The following is a 25,400-nucleotide window of genomic DNA, read 5'->3' as shown; positions in this document are numbered from 1 at the left end:
GTGGGGGTGTGTGGGTAAGGCCCTGGCTGCTGAGGGGAGTCTGACACTAATAGGGCGGGGTCATGTGGGTTGGAGGGATGGTCAGTCCTGATAATCAGAGGCGTACACACCCGGGTTGGTCTTTCATCTGAGCCTCTGGGGTCGAGGTCTGAGTCCTGGAGCAGCGAGTTATCCATATTCCTCACCATCCGTGCAATCAACTCCCCCATGTTCAGACCAGAAGGAGAGGTTCCATAGGTCATGTTTGTGCCATCCTGAGGCCCGACGGAGAATGTAGGGAACAACCCAGGAGAGGGAGAGAACAAACACAGAAGGGTGGAAAGGGAAGGAGAGAGGAGGAAGAGGTGGGACAGACAAAGGGAGAGAGGAGAGATCAACAGAGCACGAATGGAGGAAAGACGGAGAAAAGTGATACAGAAAAAAAAGTTCATCCATGGTGTTGTGTGCTAACTGACCTTCCAAGTTGTCCATCGGGCGTGTTGGGAGAAGAAGGGGCAGGAATTCAGCTTGGGCCCCATCCTCCCCAATGGAAACCACTAAGATTATCATATCAATATACTGAGCAGCCCTCAGGGAAGGCATGCCCCCTGAAGGAGGTCTGGCCATGGGCGGCCATCTCCCTACCCTTGGCTTCTGTCTCAGTTCATAGCATTTCTTTGCACTGAAAGGCGCTGCAGGCTTAGCTTCTCCCAGGTAACAACACAAAGCCCACGTCTCAAGCGGGGAGGTGTGGTGAAAGCCCAGTGATTGGGAGGCTTTCTTAGGGAAATGGTGGGCTCAGGTCCACAGCCAAGTACGTGGCCAGGTTAATGGGAGCGTGCTGAGACTGAGGAGCACCAGCAAGGGAGGCCTCCACTGACACAGGCCTCTGGACTGATTTCCACTGACATTCCAGGGCTTGAAATGTCCTTGACCAGTGTCTTTATTGAAAATCCCAAAGAACTGTTCTCCCTTGAGAAATTCCCAGTCCTCAAAGTTGAGAGCCAGTTCCTGCTTCCTCAAACAAAACATTCGCTCTGTCCCACAGAAAAGCTCTATGCTGCCCTTCATTGGGTAAAAGGCTTCCTGACACTTGGAGCTCCCCGCCCTGTGCCCCACACCCCAGACTTACATCAATGGAGCAGCCCATGAGGGAGCCTCTCTCGATGGCTTTCTTCATGATCTTGTACATGTCACTAGGAGCATCCCTGATCTCAAAAAACTCTGTCACCCCTCCTGTGAAGTCCTCCATGGCCTCTGTGGTGTTCCCACCTTTCAGAGCTTCGTAGGAACCATGGAGCCTTAGAGAGAGGATGAAGACCAATTTGGGGTCACAGAGTTCCAGGGAACAAAACCCAGGTACCACTGCCACCAGAACTTTACCTCTTGGATGCTGTGATGTTCTTTCATCAATTCCACATTAACCCTATGAGCTCATGGGATGGAAACAATGATTCCCTTTCTTCATAATGAAGAAACTGAGCTCAAGAGGCTAAGTGACCTACCCAAGACCACAGAGAGCCAGAAGCACTGGGATTGAAACCCAGCTATCCCCACTTCCTGAGAGCTCTTTCCACTACATCCTGAACGTTGAGGAAGGGCTGCATTAAAGCCATTAGCAGCTGCCGGTGTGGTGGCTCACACTGGCAATCCCAGCGCTTCGGGAGGCCAAGGCTGGTGGATTGCATGAGCCCAAGAGTTCGAGACCAGTCTGGGCAACATGGCAAAACCCTGTCTCTACAAAAAAATACAAAAATTAACTGGGCATGGTGATGCCCGCATGTAGTCCCAGCTACTTGGGAGGCTGAGGTGGGAGGAGCACCTTGAACCCAGGAGGTCAATGCTGCAGTGAGCCGTGACTGCACCACTGCACTCCAGCCTGCATTACAGAGTGAGACCTTGTTTCAAAAAAATTTAAAAAATCCATTATTAGCATCTGGGGTGGAGCTTTTAAGTTGAGAGACAACATGACTTTATAAATCTGCTATAAGCACATGAGGTTGAGCCAAGCAAGACCCTGGGATCTGAGCTCCAGAGATACAATGCTCTGATCCAAGACTTGCAATGCCACCATGGAGGCGCAATGAAAGAACTCGCTATGGTAAGCTAAAGCTAAAGGTCTTCTATGCAAATCTTCATTTCTACTCTTAAATTTAATGTTTTTAGTTAGAGCTGTTGTTGCCTGGAACTGATCTCTAACTTTGGGTCACAGTTGGACTTGCATGCCCATACATATGCATGTATAGAGGCACATGCCTCTTCCTGTGAGTGAGGTCTCGGCTGGATTTTGCAACCCACTTTCTCACCTCTAGCCCCACCTCACATTCTAAAGCGTTGCTTACTTAGCATAAGCCTTCTCCAGCAGAGCGCTCCAGAACTCATTGCGGTGGTTGGACTTGGTGAAAACCAGTTGATTGTTGTACGTTGGCAGGCAGTCATCAATAACCACGTCCACCCACTCTCCATAGCGCCAGAACTGCACAGAAGCGTCACGCACAGAGTCACATACTCAAATTACTGTTAGGAAATGTGTCCTTCCTCCACATTCCTCAGGGGGTTCTTGAATCCCAAAGCAGCATCATTTCCTGGACTCTGCATCTGGGTGCCTGTTCATCCTATTTTGTGTTTGGGGTGTGTGAATCTGTCTCTAACTGGACTGGGTGCTTTTTGAGAGCTGGAAGTGAGTTACATATACTTCATGTCTTCCACAGAGTCCAGCCCAGTAATGGGTAGAGTAGGTGCTCCATGAGTGTCTTAGGATGTAAGATTTTCATTCTCCTGCTCAGCAGGTCTGGGGCAGGGCCTGGGTGTCAGCACTCTCAGGTGCCCCCAGCTGATTCAATGTGGCCAGGATTGGGAACTATGCAGTGAAGGCACTGTACTGATTTAGGTATTTCTTGATGCCAAACTGAAGAACAAGGATTGAAATGGAGGAACAAAGTGACCCAGAATCTATTCTAGCTGTAGCAGGAACATTGTTCAATCATTTCAAGTTTGGATGTCGCTCTTTTTTGAATGAATCAGTTTGAACTGAAAAGGGCCAAATGTGGTTTAGTCTCCTTTTCAATGGCACTTTCTCCCTCATTGAAATGAGAACAGAAATCTATGTGATATTTGTATTTAAGGCCCTTTAGATCTGAGACCCTTTAAATATGCCATGTTCCCAAGGCAGCAGGAGGGGGAGTCTGAGCCTGGAGACAGACCTTTTCTGAGGCTTTCCGTGCTGAGGTGCAAGACCAGGGGAGCAAGAACTGATAATGTGGGTCATCCTGGGACATGAGGGAGCCTTTGAAGCTGGAGACAGGCTGACTCCCCAGCATCCCAGAACCTACGAGACCCTCACAGGTAGAATTCAGTTTGGTTCTGCTCTAGCACCAGCTCTATGCCAAGGTGACTGGGACCCAGAAAATTTCCAGTAGCTGGATGGATTCTAGAACCATCAGATTCAGTTCTAGGGCAAACAAGAAGCCTGATCCCCAGGTTAAGCAGACTCTTCTTCCAGGGCTTGGAAGAGAGGAGTGATAGCCTTGGTACCGCCATGCCTTAGAGAGGAAGAAGTATACAGGAGCCCTGGACAGGGGTTCCTGTACAACCTGAAGGGTCCTGTGGTGTCACAGTGCTAATATCTTAGGGACCTACTTGAGAAGGGCTGCAGGCAATAACAGCAGCCAGACAGCTGCAAAGACAAAAATAGACCCACAGTAAACAGGATGTCTTCCTGTCTTTCTGGGACATAGTGGAAGGTGGTGGGGGAGGGATTAGGGAGCCAGAGATAAGCAACTGCTTCCTCCCAGGCTTGAAGCCTTAAGGGGGTCCATGCCAACTGTTGCCGCTGCGGGTAGATGGGTGGGAAGTTTCCTCCAGCTTCTGGGAAGTCAAGGCCAGGAGACCAGCGGTGGGTGGCCTGCAGCTGGCCCTCTTAACTACACTCTCATTACCTCACCTGGAAGTGGAAGATCCCTGCGTAGTTTTCGATGAAACTTTGATCATGGGGTATGACTCGGAAAAGAAGGTGCTGGTTCAGGGTCAGGCAGGCAATGGCTGCGAGAAACCAGCAGTCCCCTGCAGGCAGACACAGGGCACAGATCGTGAGCACTCCTGCTCCTCCTGGGAAGAAAAAGCCCCAATCCCAGCCAGCCACTCCACTTCCCTGAACGGGGACTCCCTTGGTGCCCACTCTCCTACTTCCAGATCTGACCTTACAGAGGTGTCAACCCAGGGAAGGAGAGTTGGACGGGAATTCCTTGACAATATGATCAACAGGTAACTTACTCCCTTGTGACTAGACATTTTCCTCAAGGCTGCAGGCAGTTCCTCCAACTGCAGTATAAACTCACTTCCTTTTTAGGCCTCAATGGAGACAGAGCAGTAGGTGATCATAACTGGGTTGTTCTTCCTAACACCTGTAGGAAATCTGCCCTGCCCTGTGCCTTTGCAATGTGAGTCCAATTCCTCTTCTGACTTCAGCGAAGACTGAGCATCAGAGAACCATCCACCAAGATGATTTGTATTAGAAGGAAGGCCAGGTAGGCAGCTGCCCTGGAACCCGTCTATAGGGGGCAGTAAGACATTGCTGGCAACAGAATGAGCTCGGGACGTTTTCTTATTCTCTGAACTTCTTTTCTGACAGAGTACTGTATGTAGTTGGAGGTAACACTTTGCTCTCTTTCTTTCTCTCTCTCTCTCTGTGTGTGTGTGTGTGTGTGTGTGTGTATATATATATATAATAGGGGGTGTACCTGGTCACAGAGCTGCCTTCTAAGGAGGATGGGTTAAGTGAAATGCAACTGAGAGTGTGCAGGGGAGACTGAGAGCTGCCTGCAGCCACTCTCCCCTACCCTCCTTGGAAGCAGCCAGTCTTTCCTTGGAAAGAGGTTATTGGTTTGAAGGTCCCAGATTATTATGTCCAGGGCTCTGCAGGAAGCCTTCCCCCAGGTGCGGGAACCCAGATATTCATCTGATTTATTCTCAGCCTCCCCTTCTGGAATGAAATAAGCCAAATTCCTTTGGTCTTAGGTGCCCCCTTTTCCTCAAATTTAAATTGTTTCTGTTGATGTTCTCTCCAATTTTACTTCACAGAGCTTGCTTATAGTCCACACCAAAGACAATACTTTCTGAACAAGAGGTCGAGAGAGAGGAAGATCAGATGGAGCAGTCAAGCTAACCAATCAAAGAGAAAATTGGATGCTCATCCACATGGCGGATGCCATCTTTGTGGAAAGACTCTTTTAAGATGGAGCTATGCTGGGGCAATTTAAACAAGGGTTCCAGTTACAAGTGCTTTCCTTGGCGATGCCTTTTGTGTGTGTATCTAGAATCTCCATGCCCAAGGGGCATGCTTGGTGCACAGTCACAGAGCTGTCTTCCAAGAAAGACGATACAGTGAAAAGCAGGGCTTTTGTCATGCTGAGTGGGGTATGTAAGTGTCCTTGAGATACTGGAGAGGAGGCCACAGGATGCAGATACCCCCTGTGATGCATGGCAGAGTGCTAAAGAGGCATGTAGGAGGAAATGAAGCAATCGCCAGCATGTAGATAAACGACCATAAAGCAACTGTTATAAAAAATCTTCCAAAAAGTTACTGGAAGCAAGCACAGATTGTCCCTTTACCTCCTGGAAGGGGATCACACCTTGTAATCACCCCTTGATCATCTGGCAGGATCTGACCTGAGGCACTTTCCTACCTAGCTCTCCTTGACAGATGTCAGTTCTGTTGGCTCCATCAATGATAAATCGGGGATTCTCGCAAATTTCCTGTGAAACAAAAAGGAAATGACCAGGTAAGAATAACAGTAGATAGACAGATAGATAGATAGGTATTTTTTTGAGACGGAGTCTCACTCTGTCGCCAGGCTGCAGTGCACTGGTGCAATCTTGGCTCACTGAAACCTCTGCCTCCGGGGTTCAAGCGATTCTCCTGCCTCATCCTCTCGAGTAGCTGGGACTACAGGCATGCGCCACCATGCCCAGCTAATTTTTGTATCTTTAGTAGAGATACGGTTTCACCATGTTGGCCAGGATGGTCTCCATCTCTTGACCTTGTGATCCACCCGCCTCGGCCTCCCAAAGTGCTAGGATTACAGATGTGAGCCACCGCGCCCGGCTGCAGTAGCTATTATTTATTGAGTTCCATTATGTAGTGTTCCTGATAGTATTCCATTTGGCCCTGTGAAGAGAATACTATCATTGTTATTTTTCAGATAAGGAAACTAAGGCCCAGAGAGGTTAAGAAACTCGTGCAAAGACACACAGCTAGTAAGTAGCAGAAGCCAGAAACATGCCTCCTTTTTACATTGTCCCATGCTGCTTCCCACACTGTCATACTATCCGAGTAAGGATGCACCTTGAGAGTTAGGGCAGTGTCGGCTGGGCGCGGTGGCTCACACCTGTAATCTCAGCACTTTGGGAGGCCAAGGCGGGTGGATCACTTGAGGTCAGGAGTTCGAGACCAGCCTGGCCAACATAGTGAAACCCTGTCTCTACTAAAAATACAAAAATTAGCCAGGCGTGGTGACAGGTAATCTCAGCTACTTGGGAGGCTGAGACAGGAGAATCAAAATAATAATAATAATAATAATAATAAATTAATAAAAATAAATAAAATATAGATTCAGTGTTTTGTATTGTTTTTGAGACAGAGTCTCACTGTGTCGCCAGGCTGGAGTGCAGTGGGCGACACAGGCTGGAGTACAGTGGCACGATCTCGGCTCACTGCAAACTCCGCCTCCCAGGTTCAAGCAATTCTCCTGCCTCAGCCTCCTGAGTAGCTGGGACTACAGATGTGTGCCACCATGCCTGGGTGGTTTTCATATTCTTAGTAGAGAGAGATGGGGTTTCGCCATGTTGGCCAGGCTGGTCTCGAACTCCTGACCTCAAGTGATCTGCTAGCCTTGGCCTCCCAAAGTGCTGGGATTACAGGCGCAAGCCACCGCGCCAGGCTAGTGATCTGGTTTTAGCCCCATTCTTCTCAGCTTCATGGAGTCTTGGCATTCCTGTGACACAGTTCAAACAGGGTCTCTCTCTCCACCTTCCCCCAACCCCCATCACAACAACCCAATATACCCAAGTGAGCTGAAGCTCCTGCACTCAGGGGTGTATCCCCCTAGTAGATGGAAAGTCTTGCTTATGCTACACCCCACAGCATGCGTCCCATCTGCAACTCTGAGTGCAATGGAAGGATAAACCAAAACAATCGTTTTCAAAAACGTTTACCTATATGGGGAGGGAAGGAATAAGGTGGTAGAAATAGGGATGGAAGTAGAACTCTGAATATAACTGTTTAAAAATAGTTTTGACTTAGGAATCATGTAAAGTTTTAAATAATTAAGAGCCAAAATTAAAGAAAAAATTATTTTAAAAAGCCATCTGTAAAAGCTGAAAGCAAACCGAAGCAAAGGGACCTAACTGCATAACCATTCACAGAAAAATAATTACTTCAAGTCACTTAAAATGTAACATTTTGGCTGTCTATCCCTTTTGGAATATATCCTAAGGACAAAAACCAAAACCATAAAGAAATATGAACCTTGAATGTTATGAAGATACTAAGAAATATGAACCATAAGAAATAATAATATTTTCCAGGTGTGGTGGCCTACACCTGTAATCCCAGCACTTTGAGAGGCCAAGGTGGGAGGATCATTTGAGGCCAGGAGTTCGAGACCACTGGGCAACATAGTGAGACCCCGTCTCTATAAAAAATAAAAGGATTAGTTGGACATGGTGGCGCATGCCTATAGTCCCAGCTACTTGGGAGGCTGAGGTGAGAGAATTGCTTGAACCCGGGAGGCAGAGGTTGCTGTGAGCCAAGATTGCGCCACTGCATTCCAGCCTGGGCGACAGAGTGAGGCTCTGTCTCAAAAAAACAAAAACAAAAACAAAAAACCCCACTATAATTTGAAAATATCTTTCCTTAAATAAAAACACATATTTAATACTACATATTGATTGAAAGGGCAAATTGAATATTGACCCAGAATGACCAACATGAATATACATTCTAGAAAATTACTGGGATTCAAAGAAAAAAAAAAAACATTGTTTGGACATCTAGGGAGAAAGAACAAGTGACTTTTAAGGGGAAAACATTAGATTATTATCAGACTTTCCAGTAGCAAGGCCTTTTTATGCCAGAAGAAATTGGAGCAGTATATTTAAGATGCTCAAGGAAAGAAAATGTGAACCAAGGATTTATATACAATATGACTTCCTTTATTCATTTCAAGAATAAGGGATGTGGGCAAACTTTTCTAATACATAAGAATTCAGGGAATATTGTTCCCATGAGCTCTTCCTGAGGAATATACTAGAGAATAACCTTCAGACAACCAGGTATAGGACGCTAACATAAGGACTGAGAATAAGTAGTCAGTATTTCGTTATTTGTAGATTTAAAATTACATGATGGCCGGGTGCAATGACTCACACCTGTAATCACAGCATTTTGGGAGGCTAAGGTGGGCGGATCACGAGGCCAGGAGTTCGAGACCAGCCTGGCCAACATGACGAAACCTCGTCTCTACTAAAAATACAAAAATTAGCCAGGCATGGTGGCTCATGCCTGTAGTCCCAGCTACTCGGGAGGCTGAGGCAGGAGAATTGCTTGAGCCTGAAGGCAGAGGTTGCAGTGAGCCAAGATCGCACCACTGCACTCCAGCTTGGGCGACAGAGTGAGACTCTGTCTCAGAAAAAACAAAAACCCAACAAAGTACATGTTGATTAAAGGGAGGATGTAAAGTATGTAATGTATTGCCTATAGTGTTCGGGCAATGAACAACTATTTAAAACCATTTTAAATGAAAGGAGAAAGAAGAAAGCCTATGGAAAGACTGTAAACTGTTTTCAGGAATTATTTTGGTAGTGATATTATTAATATTGTTATTCTGCAGCTTAATCAGACAAACAAAAGTAGAGGAAATTCATTGCCAGCAGACCTGCCATGCAAGAAATGTTAAAAGAAGTTCTTTAGGGAGAAGAAAAATGATATAGGTCAGGAACTTGGACCCACATAAAGAAAGGAAGAGCACTGGAGATGAAATAAATAAATGAAGATAAAATAAAATCTTGATTTTAAATTCTTAATCTAAAGGGTAGCTTAGTTAAATCATAATAAAAATAATGTATTGGGCAATTATAGCATACAGATAAGAGAAACAAATGACAGTAATGTCATAAGCAAAGAAAGGAAGGAAATGGTAATACTTTGTTCTCTGTTATAAAGTACCTAGAGTACAAACTAAATGGTATAGTGTTATTTGAGGGTGGACTTGGTTGAAAACGTATATTGGAAACTCTAGCATGACCACTAGAATTGAAAAAATAAATATAATTGATACACCAAGAGAGGAGATAAGGCCGGGTGCCGTGGTTCACACCTGTAATCCCAGCACTTTGGGAGGCCAAGGTGGGCAGACTGCTTAAGCTCAGGAGTTTGAGGCCAGCCTGGGCAACATGGCAAAACCCCATCTTTACCAAAAAAAAAAAAAAATATATATATATATATATGGGGAAGGTGGGGGGAGAGACCCCGTTTGAACTGTGTCACAGGAATGCCAAGACTCCATGAAGCTGAGAAGAATGGGGCCATATATATATATACACACACATATACATACATATATATATACACATACATATATATACATACACACATACACACACACCCACACACACATACAAACATATTAGTTTGGCATTGTGGCATGCACCTGTAGTCCCAGCTACTCAGGAGGCTGAGATAGGAGGATTGCTTGAGCCCAAGAGGCAGAGGTTGCAGTGAGCCAACATCATACCACTGCACTCCAGCCTGGCTGACAGAAGCCAGACCCTGTCTCAAAAAAAAAAAAAAAAAAAAAAAGACAAAAAAGAAGAAGTAAAAGGATAAAATAGGATAAAATATAAAACTTTCACTTAAATCAGAGAAGCCAGAAAAAGGGGCAGGGACAAGAACAAATGCAATAAATGGAAATCAGTTATAAACATGTAGGTAGTAATCTAACTATATTATAATCACTTACATGTGAATGATCAAAATACACCAATTAAAAGACAAAGGCTGTGAAAGTGGATAAAAACAAGACTCGACTATATGTTGTCTGCAAGAAACCCACTTTATTTATTTATTTTTTTGAGACAGAGTTTCGCTCTTGTCGCCCAGGCTGGAGTGCAATGGCACAGTCTCCGCCTCTCGGTTTCAAGCAATTCTCCCATCTCAGCATCCTGAGTAGCTGCGGTTACAAGCATGCACCATCATGCTCGGCTAATTTTGTATTTTTAGTAGAGATGGGGTTTCACCATGTTGGCCAGGCTGGTCTCAAACTCCTGACCTCAGGTGATGTGCCCGCCTTGGCCTCCCAAAGTGCTGGGATTACAGGCGTGAGCCAAAAGCCTGGCCAAGAAACCCACTTTAAATATAAAAACTCATAGATAAAGAAGGATATATCATGCTAACAATAATCAAAAGAAAGTTGGAGTTGTATTAATTTCAGAAACAGCAGACTTCAGAACAAGGACAATTATCAGAGATAAGGAGAGGCATTACATATAGATGAAAAGGTCAACTGGTCAATTTTCCAAGAAGACATACAATCTTAAATGTGTGTGCACCTAACAACAGTGTCAAAATACATGAGGCAAAGAGTGATAGAACTGAAAGGAGAAATAGACAAATCCAGTATTATAGTTGGTGATGTCAACACTCTCTTTCAGTAATTATAGATCAAGCAGGCAGGCAGAAAAGCAATAAGGATATTGTTGACCTGAACAACACTATCAACCAACTGGATCAAATTGACATTAATAGAATTCTACATCCAACAATAGCAGAACAAACCATTTTCTCAAATTCATAGGTAACAAGTCAGTAAGATAGAACACATTCTGAGCCATAAAACACACCTTAACCAATTTTTTTTTTTTGAGACAGAGTCCCTCTCTGTCACCCAGGCTGGAGTGCAGTGGTGCGATCTTGGCTCACTGCAACCTCTACCTCCCGGTTCAAGCGATTTTCCTGCCTCAGCCTCCTGAGTAGCTGGGATTACAGATGCATGCCACCATGCCTGGCTAATTTTTGTATTTTTAGTAGAGACGGGGTTTCATCATGTTGGTCAGGCTGGTCTCGAACTCCTGACCTCATGATCCACCTGCTTCAGCTTCCCAAAGTGCTAGGATTATAGGGGTGCGCCACTGCGTCCGGCAACCAATTTAAAAGAATAGAAAGCCTACAGTGTCTTCACAGACCACAGTGGAATGATACTCGAAATCAATAACAAAAAGATAGTTGAAAAATCCCAAATTATTTGGAAACCAAACAACACAGTTCTAAATAACACAAGGGTCAAAGAAGAAATTTCAAAAGAACTTACAAAATGTTTTTAACTAAGTGAAAATAAAAATATAACATCAAAATTTGTGGGATGCAACAAAAGCAGTGTTTAAAGGGAAAGTTACAGCATTAAATGCATAAGTTAGAAAAGAAAGAAAAGAAAAATCAATAAGCAATATTCCATCTTAGTACACTATAGAAGAGATATTTAAGCCTAAAGCAAGCAGAAGAAAAGAAACAATAAAAAATCAGAGCAGAAATGAATGAAATAAAAAACAAGAAAACAATAGAAAGTCAATGAAAACAAAAATGGTTCTTTGGAAAGATCAATAGAATTGATAAACCTTTAGCCATGCTAAACAAGAAAAATAAAAAACACAAATTACTAATATTAAAAATGAAGGAGAGGTTATCACTTTTGGGAGTTCAGTCAGGCTGGTGGGAAAATTTTTAAGATGAATTTATAGGATATAAACACAAACTCTCTTGGAAGGCCTAGAGGTTTGCATAAAGTGTTTGGCTGAAGGCAGCCGAATCCACTTAATAGCTTAGGGCACAGATACATAGGAATGTAGAGGAGTTTATCTAAAGAGCTTGTTTACTCATGTGGTCCTAAAACTAACTTTTGATCACTCATGGCAGGATAGCTCCCCCCGGGGTGGGGGCAACCAGATTAATTACCCACAGGTGTGTTGACTCAAAGCCTTTGTCATTAAAACTGTGCTAAATAAATGCCCACAGGGCTAGCTAGTCAGGGCCGTGGCTGCTGACTCTTCACAGCACCTTCCTTAGTGTCTGTGAGCGGCTTGGACCCCTAGCTGCTCTTTCACTAAATATTGGTGTCTTGGTATGTTATTCATCCGTCGCACGAGCTGGGGTCTGCAGGACAGACTCCTGCAATCACTACTGAACTTTTGGACATTAAAGGGATAATAAGGGAATATATGGACAGCTCCATGCTCACAAATTTGATAACAGGTGAAATTGACAAATTTCTTGAATGACAAAAGCTACCAAAATTCATTCGAGGATTAGATAATCTGAATAGCACTATACCTATCAAGAATATTGAGTCAATAATTAATAACCCTCCAAAAAAGAAGGCACCAGAACCAGATGGTTTCACTAATGAATTCTACCAAATATTCAAGGAAGAAATAATATGAATTTTCCACAATATCTTCCATAAAATAGAAGCAGAGGGAACACTTCCTAACTCATTCTATCAGGCCAGCATTATCCTAATATGCAAGCCAGTAAAAGATACTCTAATAAAGGAAAACTACAGACCAATATCTGTTATGAACATAGACGCAAAATCCTCAACAAAATATGAGCAACTCAAATACAACAATGTATAAACAGACACCGTGACCAAGTGGGATTTATTTGAGGTACAAGGTTTGTTCAACATTCAAAAATCAATTAATGTAATTTACCACATCAACAGGCTAAGAAAAGCAATTATATAACCATATTAATTGATGGAGAAAATGCCCTTGACAAAATCTGACACCCATTCACGATTTAAAAAAACCTCTCAGCTAACTAGGAAGAGAGGAGAATGTCCTCAACTTGGTAATGATCATCCGCTTTCAAAAATAATAACAGCTAACTTCATACTTAAGGGTGAGAAACTAGATGCTTTCCCCTTAAGACTAGGAACAAAGCAAGATGTCCTCCTGTACCACTCCTATTCAGTGTCCTACTGGAAGTCCTAGCTAATGCAACAAGATAAGAAAAAGAAATGAAAGATATAAATATTGGAAACAAAAAAAAACTATCTTTATTTACAGATGACACAATTGTCTATGTAGAAAATTCCAAACAAATAACCCAAAAAAATCCACTGGGAACTAATAAGTGAGTATAGCTCAGTTGCAAGATTCCAAGTTAGTATATAAACACCAATTAGTTTTCTATATACCAGCAATGAACAACTGGAATTTGAAATTTAAAAATATTCCTTTTATATTAACACACTAAGCCAAAAAATATTTAGTTATGTCAGTGTGAACTCATGTTTAGCTTAGTAGATACAAATGGCTTTATATAGAAATATTTACAGATATGTGAGATGGTTATACATAGAAATATTATAGATATGTGTATATAGCTGGCTTAGTACACACACGTATCTCCTTTCTCTACAAGCTGAGAGGAACAGAAGCAATCACACTCCGGTAGCAATGAGCAGACTTAGCAACCAGATCTTGATATCTAATACCTTTTTCAATAAAAGAAACCAGTGCTCCTTGGAGAAATGACTGATTCTAGGATTGGGGCAGGAGATACACATTATGAGCTGGTAGTGCCAGAAAGTAAGAAAGTGCTCAAGGAAAAAAAAACCCCACAAACAATTAGGGTATGTTAAATAGACACAGGAGCCAACTGAGAGCTCCCAGTGAAGAAAGCTGGGACAACCTAAGCAACAAAATAAAGCAGTATTGGATTACGACTTAAAAATCAAGATCCATGAGTCCATATTGATATAAACAAGTGACTGAATAAATAAACAAATGGGGAGAATAGACAAAGCTCCCATGCAGAATGATTCCCAATAATTGACGCAGATCCTCTGCCCTCAAGAGGGTGGAGCACAATTCCCCCTTGCTTAAGTATGGGCTTATGCTTAGTGTCTTGCTTCCAGAGTATAGTATGAAAAGAGGGGAAGAAGTAACCTCACAGTAAAGAAACCTGACAAGCACTACTTCAGCCACATGACCAAGGTCAACACCACAATGAGAAGGCATGTTTATTGCCCGCATCCTTGATATATAATGTGACAAAAACGGCACTTTACCCTGTGGTCTTCCTCCCCCAAACCCTTAAGCCCATAAGGAGAAAAACCGCAGGCAAATGCCAATTGAGGGTCATTATGTCACAGAATACCTGACCAGTACTCTTTAAAAAACTGTGAAGGTCATAAAACACCAGAGAAGGCAGAGATACTGTCACAGCCAAGAGAAGGCTAAGGAGACGTTACTACTAAATGTAATGTCATATCTTGGGTGGGATCTTGGAACAGAAAAAGGACATCAGACAGAAAACTAAGGAAAAGTATGGACTTCAGCTAATAATAATATATTAACACTGGCTAATTTAATTGTAGCAAATGTACTGTACTAATGCAAGATGTTGGTAATAGGAAGAAATGGCTGCAAGGTATATGAGAACGCTGTACCATCTTCACAATTTTTTCCTGTAAATCTAAAACCATTCTGAAATTTACAGTTTATTTAAAAAATAGATATAAATACTTCTAATAGTTTTTTCATCCACTCCAATGGATCATCTTGCAGATCTACTGGGCTGTATATGCCCTCCTCAGAGCCTACTGGTCTAGAGAGTTTCTTGCCTGCTCTAAATGCAGTGAACCCTTTTTGGAGCTCTGAGCCTCTCCAAGCAGGAAGAAGGGCCTTGTGCTACACACTCCCAAGCACTTTCACCTACTCGAGTTGACACAAGGGGCTTCTCGGTTGCGCCATAAGGTAGCCTGACACAAACTGCTTCATCCCGTAAGGAGTCTGGCTGCTCAGCACGGACCTTTTTGTTTAAACAGAAGCGACAGCGCATGAATGAACAAGCCTTAGGTGAAAGATTAAGAAGGCAGGTCTCCATCCTTCCATTTCTTTACTGTTTACCACCTTCCACAGAACTCTCCCTGAAACTGTGAGCCTTAGTACTTCTAACCACTCTACTCTCCCACCCCAAAACATCTGCTCTGAAAAAGAGACATGAGACCAGGTGAAATGGATCTTGCCTGTAGTCCCAGCACTTTGGGAGGCCTAGGCAGGAGGACTGCTTGAGCCGAGGGGTTTGAGACCAGCCTGGGCAACATAGTGAGGCCCCATCTCTATAAATAAATAAATAAATAAGTAAATTTTTATTTAAACAAATAAAAATGTGGTGGCACATGCCTGGGGTCCCAGCTACTTGGAAGGCTGAGGTGTGAAGTGGGATCACTGTTTGGGCCTGGGGGGTTGAGGCTGCAGTGAGCTATAATCAAGCCACTGCACTCCAGCCTGGGTGACAGAGCAAGTCTCTCTCTCAAAAGAAAAAAAAAGAGAGACATGATATTCGATTACAATGCATTAGCTCCCTAAAAATATTTACCCATAAAGTATTATAATAATCTCTAGCTCAGGAATAGAAAATAACATCTCCAGTTTCAGGAAGGAGCAGAAAGATATTTTGGATAAAGAGACCCTTGATAAGTCAATTGTCCAGAGGAGGGATCCATGGCCTCAGGCTCTGGACCACTTGGCTTCTTGTTCCCCAAGAGCTGGCTCCTGAAGTCCCATCCCCTCCATCCCTACCTTTGGCCTTTTCCATGTGATGGCCTAAATCTTGGTTTTGTGGCTCAGCTCATGGGAGGCCAGGGCCTGAACACCTGCTAGGAACACACAATCTTCAAAGAGGCACTTCTGGGCCAGACATCTTTGAGAACAACAAAATCCTGCCCCTCAAACTTGAGGGGCTGTGCGATGGTGCCCTCTCCATTTCTCCTGTCCCTCTCTTGGATCACACAGTCACAGAAGAATCCTGACAGCAGGTAGGGCATGGCGAATGCTCTGGGAGTAGAGCTGGGCCTTCCCTGCTGCCTCTTTCCCACTGCACCCTCAGTCCACGCCTAATCCTCTTGTGAATGGCCTGGAGCCTATATAGCTCTTCCAACCTCAGCAGCACCATGCATGGTCAGAGTCAGCAGCTTTGACTGGAGGCCCCTGAGCCCGTGGTCTAGGGGCAACTCTGTGAGAGGGAGCCAGGGAGGGGAGAGATAGTTCCAAGGACAGCCTCAGGACAGACTGCAGTGGTCTGAGGACCTTTAGGGCACCTTCATCACCCCTTGCTGGGATTCTTCCTCTAAAAAGAAAATATTACTATAGTTACAGAGAGGCTTACTTTGTCTCAGCAAAAGATGTTCATGCCTTTGACACTGGTGATCAAAGGGCTATAGCATGGGGCCTTCTGATATACTAATCCTATACAGGCTACTGAATGCATAGGAGGAATCTGCTCCATGCCATTGTTTGGGGGTAATGACGCCTTCACACTGCTGATGTCCCTGGCCCACCCCTCAAAGACCTTGACCAGTCATTTAGGGACTCTCATCTGTGAAAATGATGCAGAGGGTAGGTAACTTGACTGCAGATGGAAGTCCCTGTTAGAGTAGGTCCCAGTGGCAGTGAGCAGATATCCATTGTTGCAAATTCAGGACCTTTAGGGCAGAGAATGTGGTGGATGGGGAAAGCAGATGAATGTGTGTCATGTGGGAATTATATTCATAAGAAAGCCCAGCCTTTTCAACTTTCACTGTGCTTAAATAGGCAGCTCTAATGTAAGAGCAGGGAGCTGACATGGGAGGAAACTCAGGCCTGGCAGCTTGCCCGCTAGGAGGACACCCAGTCTCCCTGTCTGCTCATGAACGCCTGATGGCCTTTGTCTACTCTGTGCTTCTCAAAGTGTGATCTTTGAACTTCATGCATCAGAATCATCTGGTCTGCCAGTTGAAAATACAGATTCCCAGGGCCCATCCCAGACCTGAGGATTTGGTAGGGGTCTGGGACTCTGCATTTTGAATAGGCTCACCAGGAGAGTCTTATGTCCACTAAAGTTGAAAACCAATGACTTTACTTATTTATTTATTTATTTTTGAGATAGGGTCTTGCTCTGTCACCCAGGCTGGAGTGCGGTGGCATGATCTCGGCTCACTGCAACCTCCACCTTCTGGGTTCAAGCAATTCTCCCGCCTCAGCCTCCCAAATATCTGGGATTACAGGCACCCAGACACCACCATGCCTGGCTAATTTTTGTATTTTTAATAGAGATAGGGTTTCACCATATTGGCTAGGCTGGTCTTGAACTCCTGACCTCAGGTGATCTGCCCGTTTCAGCCTCCCAAAGTGCTGGGATTGCAGGTGTGAGCCACCGTGGCTGGTCGAAACCATGACTTTGGCATTACAGGGTAAATAATAGCTTAAAATAATTTTTTTTGTTGTTGAGATGGAGTGTCCCTCTGTCACCCAAGCTGGAGTGCAGTGGCACGATCTCGGCTCACTGCAACCTCCGCCTCCTGGGTTCAACTGATTCTCCTGCCTCAGCCTCCCAAGTAGCTGGGATTACAGGCACCCACCATCATGCCTGGCTAATTTTTGTATTTTTAGTAGAGACGAGGTTTCACCATGTTGGCCAGGCTAGTCTTGAAGTCCTGACTTCAGGTAATCCGCCTGCTTCGGCCTCCCAAAGTGTTGGGATTACACGTGTGAGCCACCACCTGGGTGAAAGAATGAGACCCTGACTCAAAAAAAACAACAAAAAAAGTGACTTTTGTTTAACCATTTTTGTTAAAAGATGCCTAGGAATAAATCTGACAAAAGATGTTCAAGGCAGGCTGGGCGCAGTGGTTCACACCTGTGATCCCAGCACTTTGGGAGGCCAAGGGTGGGGGGTCACCTGAGGTCAAGAGTTTGAGACTAGCCTGACCAACATGGTGAAATTCTGTCTTTACTAAAAATACAAAATTAGCCAGGCATTATGGTGCATGCCTATAATCCCAGCTACTTGGGAGGCTGAGGCAGGAGAATTGCTTGAACCTGGGAGGTGATGTTTGCAGTGAGCCGAGAGTGCACCATTGTACTCCAGCCTGGGCAACAAGAACGAAACTCCATCTCAAAGAAAAAAAAAATGTTAAAGATGTCACTGAGAAAATTATAAAACTTTTATTAAAAGACACCTATTTAAATGGAGAAACATCCCTGCTTCATGGATAGGAAGACTCAATATTGTCAAGATGTGTATTCTTCCCATATTGATTCAATGTAACTGCAATAAAAATCCCAACAGCCTTTTTTTTTGAATTTTTAAGATTTTTTAAAAATTTTTTTAAGATGGAGTCTTGCTCTGTCACCCAGGCTAGAGTGCAGTAGTAGGATTTTGGCTCATTGCAACCTCTGTCTCCTGGGTTCAAGCGATTCTCCTGCCTCAGCCTCCCGAGTAGTTGGGATTACAGGCTCCCGCCACTATGTCCAGCTAATTTTTGTATTTTTAGTAGAGATGTGGTTTCGGCATATTGGCCGGGCTGGTCTCGAACTCCTGACCTCAGGTGATCTGCCCACCTCGGCCTCCCAAAGTGCTGGGATTACAGGCATGAGCCACCATGCCCGGCCTAAAAAAGTATTCTTAAGAGAGTGAAGAGGCAAGTCACAAGGTGGGAGAAGATATCTGTAACACATCTAACCAAGAAAGGATTAGTATCCAGGATATATAAAGAATGCCTACAATTCAAATTGAAAAAGACAACTCAGTAGAAAAATCAGCAAAAGGCATTAGCAGGTGTTTCATGTACAGTGAAATACAGATGATCGAGAAATAGACAAGTGTACAAAAAAGATGCTTTGCCTTATTTATAATTAGGAAAATGCATCTTTTCTTGTATTTCTTGGCCATTTCTGTCCCAGCCCCTCTCATTGTCAGCATTAAACTGCTGAGTCACTTTAATTTGTTCACCATAATGTCTACAGCTCTGTCCCCATAATGACCCCAAGGAGGAGCTGCTGTCTTGTAGAATATAACAGAAGTTGCTCCTAAAAGTTACTTATATAATTGTCACTTTCACTGAAACATATGCACCTTCCCCATCCCCCCTACCCCCGTGATGACACTATCATGATTCTCTGTTGAGTAGACAGAAGGCTGGCTCTCAAATGGGTACCTCGTTTTGCCTTTCAGTTACTATCATCATTATTTATTGACTCATTGTATTATGTTATGTATAGAATCTCATTTAATCCTTACAACAACTCTATGAAAGTAGGAATTTTCATTTTCTTCTCACAGATGCAGAAACTGAGACCTCGGAATGGTCAATAATTTGCCTGAGGTCACATCGTTAATCGGTGGAGCTGGGATTTGAATGAAGTTTGCCTGACCTCAGAGCCTGTGCTCTGATGTTATGTGCTCTGATGTTATGAAGTCATAACATCATTGTGTTATGCTCCTACCCTTTGCTGCCTATGCTAATAGTAATTGCTACCTTACCTTGCACACCTACTAGGACGCTGAATGCCACTCAAAACAGCCCTATGATGGGAATATCCTTATCCTCATTACAGAAGAGAAAAGCGAAACTTAAAAAATGTGACTTACTTATGTGACTTGCTAGTGGCCGAGTCAGTGTTCAGACCGGGTCTGTTTGGTTCTAACTCTAGCTGTTTTATCCACTCTGCACAATGCCCCCAGCTCTTCCTCTCTGTGGCTAGGACAGTGACCTCACTTCTCTGTAAACTGTCTGACAGAAGGTAACACTCTTAAAGCAGATCACAAGCAGACCACTCGCTGAGCCAGCTTCATTGGAAAGATATATAATTTTCCTGGGAGAAGAAACAACTGGGTCCTAGGCACTAGGAGCAGAGAGCTTCCTGCCACAGCCTAGGTTTTTCTGTGATTCAGCCCCCTCCCTCTCTTCTCATGCTGGCATGGAGTAACTTTTTTTTTTGTGCCAACCTAGGATTTCTTCTTTTCAGAACTGAGTAACACAGGTCAAATGACTCCTGGCTGAGAAGATACACAGGAGTCAGTATTAATTTTAGAGGCAGTGGGGCACATGGACGAGGTCATTAGAGCAAGAGACCGTCTGGTATGGACAGAAAGCTTCCAACTTGAAAGTGCTGATGTGAGACCAGGCACGGTGGCTCACGCCGTAATCTCAGCACCTTGGGAGGCTGAGGCAGGTGGATCACCTGAGGTCAGGAGTTCGAGACCAGCCTGGCCAACATGGTGAAACCCCATCTCTACTAAAAATACAAAAATTAGCCAAGCGTGGTGCCGGGCACCTGTAATCTCAGCTACTTGGGAGGCTGAGGCAGGAAAATCAATTGAACCCAGGAGATGGAGGTTGCAGTAAGCCAAGATCGCGCTATTGCACTCCAGCCTGGGCAACGAGAGTAAAGACTCTGTCTCAAAAAAAAAAAAAAAAAAAAAAAAAAAAAAGAAGAAAGAAAGTGCTGATGCAATGGCCAAGTGCTGGGTCCTAGGAAGTTGGTGGCCATCTGTCCTCTCAATCTTATGCCCTTTCTTTCCCTCCCTTTCAGACCAAAGGAACTGGGTTTCTTGAAGAAATGATTCATTCCAGTTGTGGGGCAACAAATGTACAAGATGGGCGTGGCACATTCTGTTGTGGCCAGAAAACAAGATAGGGATAAAAGATTAATGGAGCAACATGAAATGATACAGGCAACATACAGGGGCTCCTACTGTCCAAAGATGGAACAATTTGAACATGAAAAAGAAGAATGACTGCAATGGATTAAAACATGCTGCAATACTTCATACTGATCACATTCTTTTTTTTTTTCTTCTTTTTGAGATGGTCTTACTGTGTCACTCAGGCTGGAATGCAGTGGCGCAATTTTGGCTCACTGCAGCCTCAACCTCCGTAGCTCAAGTGATCCTCCCACCTCAGCCTCCCAAGTAGTTAGTGACAGAGCAGGAGCATCACCATCTTGGACAAGCACCACCATTTTAAAGTGCCCCTTGATCAAAAACTGCCTAAATCCAACCCAAAGGGCATCAGCCTAATGGCTAATGTCAGTATGACCATAAACCACAAATGACATCTCCAACCAGAAACATTCCAACCGTAAGATAAACTCTCTCCCTGACCAGAGACAAGCCAGCCCCAAGATAACCTCCCCTCCGACCAGAGACATTCCAAACCCACAATGAACTTCTCCTCCACACAGAAGCATTTCAAGCCTGTGATAGGCTCTCTCACCCTGAACCCTTAAATACACTTAGTCTGTAAGAGAGAGTACTCCTGACAGAAATCGGCCAGAAGCCCCTCTCAGGTTTATTCTCCAAAATAAACCTGTCTTTATTGAGCCATTTTTCATGTTTCTTTCCTCTTTCTTTTTAACTCTTACAGCTAGGACTATAGGCACGAACCACCATACCTGGCTAATCTTTGTATTTTTAGTAGAGATAGGGTTTCACCATGTTGCCCAAGCTGGTCTTGAACTCCTGGGCTCAAGTGATCCACCCGCCTTGGCCTCCCAAAATGCTGGGACTGCAGGTGTGAGCCACCACGCCCAGCCCACATTCTTAATAGAGCATTGTTTCAAGCTGTAATATTTAAGAATACAGAGAAAATGAAGTACAGTCAATACTCATTATTCTTGGTAGTTATGTTTTATAATATTGCTGAGAACACTGTATTAGTAAATACTGAACCATTGCTCCTAGGGGAACTACAGAGTTAGAGTCCTATGAGTCTCTGGTCACATTTTCATCAACCAATCAATACAGAGCCTTATTTTATGATGTTTCTGCTTAAAGACACCTTATTTAATATTGATTCATTAAATTATTGTTTATTGATTGATGATTCAATAACATTGAACTCACAGCCAACTGACTATAACTTGTGTGTGAACAAAGCTTATCTGACACACGTATTTCCTCCATGAGGCACACCACAGCCTCCTAGAACGCTAGACAGCATTTCAGCACTATGCTTGGAGGTCACCAATAAAAAGCACAGAAATGAGAAAAACATGGCACTAAAGACGTCATGAAAAGGACATTCTTTACAGTATCAAAGCTGAAACAAGAAGGCTGGGTGTTGCCTTGTTTGACCTGAGCTGGGAACAGGCATGTGGGGTGACTCAGATTTTTCACAGCTCTGTGTATGCCCACAAATGACTGCAAAAACACCTCAAGTACTAATTTTGGGGAGACAAACCTTAGCGAGTAGGTGAATTTGCAAATATGGCATCTGCAAATAACAAGGATTGGCTGTGTAAGGTTTATAGCACTGACGTCCTCCATGTTGGAAAAGCCATGCCCATGGCATAAAGTTGGAACAATTTTGTGACTGATCTGAATTAACTAAAAGAGGGATGACATGATTCAAAAACAGGATATGCCTGTAGTCCCAGCTACTCAGAGTCTGAGACAGGAGGATCACTTAAACCCAGGAGTTCAAGTCCAGTGTGGACAACATAGTGAGACCCCTATCTCTGTTTAAAAAAAAAAAGAAAAAAATAGGGAGGGTTACCATACAGGGAAAATCAGCTGACTCTATTTCACTGTCTTTTGGGTCACAGCCAGAGAAAATATATTACATTTTCACCTGGAAACATTCTAGTTAGAAATAAGGATGAGTGTTCAGACTGTGAAAGTTACAAGCTGTAGGTTACTCAAGGAGATGGAGCCATCCTTTTCTCTTTAAAACCTTTATATCAGGAAAGAAAGCCATCCATCTGGAAAGGCTGAAAGTAGTTCCCATTTTTGGTCCTATATCTCTGGGGTATTTTAAAAATAGCAGCTTTTATACTATATTCCTGGTGTTCTGGAGTATATAATACACTTCTGAAAGTTCTGATGGTGATTGTTTAAACTTGAAGATTGAATGAAAATAGAAAAGTATGTGTCAGCTCCTCTTCAGCAGAATGCCACCCAGTGTTAGCTGAGGCACCAGGCTTCCTTGTGAATTAGTCTTGAACACCACTCCATAGCCTCTGAGAGGGCAGAGCCTCCTCACTCCCACCACAGTTCAGCCGGTTCCTAGCAGCTCCTTTCTGTGTGCTTCTCTCTCCCCACACTCCTGTGCTTTCCACACTCTGAGTGTTGGCTCACCCCTGCTTGTGTAAACCAAAATAGGAACCTCCACCCTCTACCAAGTCACTTGCCTCAGAAGTTTCACAAGCACTTGGAAAGAATTCTGTGAGGGAGGCCAGGTGCAGAGCCTCATGCCTATAATCCCAGCACTTTGGGAGGCTGAGGCGGTGGATCGCTCGGGTCAGGAGTTTGAGACCAGCCTGGTCAATATGGTGAAACCCCATCTCTACTAAAAATACAAAAATTAGCCAGGCGTGGTGGCGCATGCCTGTAGTCCCAGCAACTAGAGAGGTCAAGGTGGGAGGATTGGTTGAACCTGGGAGGTGGAGGTTGCAGTGAGCTGAGCTGGAGACACTGCACTCCAGCCTGGGCAACAGAGCGAGACCCTGTCTCAGAAAAAAAAGAAAAAAAAGAAAAAAAAAAAAGAATTCTGTGAGGGTCGGGTCGTGGAGAGGAAGAACACCAGGTTAGGGGTCGTCACAAGCCCTGTTGCTTCCTCCACTCCATTTTCCTTTCAGTTCTAGCTCTCCTCCCTCTTGTAAGTAAACGGGTAGGTGTTTTTCTTTCTTTTCTTCCTCGAAAACAATCATACTTAATTCTCCTTCCCCCACCCCAGAGATTATTGTAATTCTGTAATTATAATAATCTTTCTAATTTTTTCTTACAGGTTTTCCTCGAGAAGAGAGAAGATGTTTCTGCCATGTTAAGGGTTCAGAAAGGGAGCACATTTGGCGAAATAAATTTAAAGACTTGACAATAATTCCACAGTAGTAAGAAGATCTACCCTGAAGAATGTCATACTTTTTTTTCTCCTGGTGTAACAGCCCTGGCACAAGGAAGAAGTTGGTTCTGCCTGGACGATGAGGACCTTGGGAAGGGGCAAGAGACCAGGTCATACAGAAAGCAGCAAAAACCAGCCGGTGTGGCTGGGTCCATGTCGATAGACAGCACGGAAGAAAGAAAGAGCCTGGGAAAAGGAATAGGTTGGGGATGGCAGGGTTGTGAGTTAGATGGGAAGGGACTCTTTGTCTTATTTTTCCATTCTGAATGCTTTTCTCCCTCACGTTTTACATTTCACAATTTCCCTCACATTTCTGAATTTCTCTCACATCTCTGAAACTGTGATGCAACTTACATTAGAAAGCTTCCTTCTACTGCACTCAGCTGGGTGATGGTCATGACCTTCCATGGACACCCTCTGATAAGATCAAGAAAGTACTAGTATTGAGAATCTTCTAGACTTGGGAAAATAAGGTTCATGATTAATTATAGCTTGGGAAACTTACCTAAACTCCATTCTTAAAATAAGCCTAATTCAAGAGATTTCTGTGTACCAGAATACAAGGAATAAAGTCATCTATTCAGAGGACTAAGGGGCTGCTGCTGTCTGTCTGGGAAAGAGGTGTCCACAGGTCCAGGTGTTGGTGGAGGGCACTAGCTGGCCCCAGGAGTGAAGAAGAGCGGGGCTAAGGGTGAGGTTGGACTACTGGGCAAAGCACAGATGGATATGGGTATGATAGTAATACCTGGCAGGAAGAAAGGCAAACACCAGAGAAATGTGGCTGAAGTGGAGACCCAGCTCTGAGCTGGGAACGGGTGGGGCCCTGTAATGACAGAGAGGTGGGGACAGGAGTTGAGGGAAAGAGGTGAGGGGAAAAGGTGAGGGGAAAAGACCCATAGCTGGAGCTCCAGCCACCACCAGCAAGTGAGAAGGCACCGGATCTGGAGTTAAGTGGGAAGGTGGCAAGCTCCCCCAACTCCCAACAGCAAATAGAGGAGAGAGCTAAGCAGAAGGTTGCGATGAGAAACTGCAAGGCCCAGCTATCAGCCCAAGGAGCTTGGAGGACAGTGGAGGAAGGGAGAACGGATTTCCTAGGGAAAGAGCTGGAGGTTAAGCTGGAGGTGGCTGTATATCACTGATGCAGTTTTGACTCCGATTCAGGGCTGTGAACTGGAGGCCCAAGCAGAAATAACCTCTCCTAGCAGAGCCAAGAAACACTGAGACCATGCTGATGGAGGGAAGTTTAACCTGAAGTCTGGGTTAATCCAGCTGCTAAATAGGGTGGGCCCTTCCTTCTCCAAGCTCTAGGTTAGGGTGGGTCTGGAATAACATGGAATTTACAGAAAGGTGACTCCACCTAGCACCAGAGACAGGAGGAGCCCAGGAACCTCATTGTTGTCAGGGTCCACTGCTGGAAGCCCTGGCCAGCTGAGCTGATGCTGCAGGGCAGGGCACCGTGGAGCAATTCTGGGATCCCAAGTTACCAAGGGTGAGGAGAGGACAAGATACCTTTTCATCACAAGGTCCTGCAACTGGCCCTTCACTTCTCATCCCTCCAAAAGAAGCAGGGATCTAGGTTGCCCCTTCTTTGGGAATTGCAGGAGATCAGAGAGAAGTAGCTTAAGAACTCTCCACCTGGCATGACTGAGGCACATGCAGATGGGAAAAACGAAGCCCTTGCTCACCAACTTGGTCTCA

The 25,400-nt window shown here is 44.3% G+C and overlaps 1 protein-coding gene across 9 annotated transcripts in view; it reads right to left on the bottom strand.

Annotated features, from left to right (window-relative positions):
• Nucleotides 1–25,400, bottom strand: part of LOC100984344 (calpain-3) — a 145,131-nt gene that overhangs the window by 22,025 nt on the left and 97,706 nt on the right. For 6 of the 9 annotated variants that reach the window (XM_063596572.1, XM_063596571.1, XM_063596573.1 and 3 more), the window contains 5 exons: nucleotides 5,664–5,733; nucleotides 3,923–4,041; nucleotides 2,322–2,455; nucleotides 1,112–1,280; nucleotides 111–254 (listed from right to left, as the gene is read on the bottom strand). In XM_063596572.1, coding sequence (XP_063452642.1) covers nucleotides 111–254; nucleotides 1,112–1,280; nucleotides 2,322–2,455; nucleotides 3,923–4,041; nucleotides 5,664–5,733 — 636 coding nt within the window. Of the gene's footprint in view, nucleotides 1–110; nucleotides 255–1,111; nucleotides 1,281–2,321; nucleotides 2,456–3,922; nucleotides 4,042–5,663; nucleotides 5,734–25,400 lie in introns of those variants that run through there. The other 3 variants (XM_055098321.2, XM_003805606.6, XM_063596576.1) reach the window with 2 other exon arrangements.

The sequence above is a fragment of the Pan paniscus genome, chromosome 16, assembly GCF_029289425.2.
Source record: "Pan paniscus chromosome 16, NHGRI_mPanPan1-v2.0_pri, whole genome shotgun sequence".
Taxonomy (NCBI): Eukaryota; Metazoa; Chordata; class Mammalia; order Primates; family Hominidae; genus Pan; species Pan paniscus.
The sequence above is the reverse complement of the archived record's forward strand: the minus strand, read 5'-3'. Positions and strand labels throughout refer to the sequence as shown.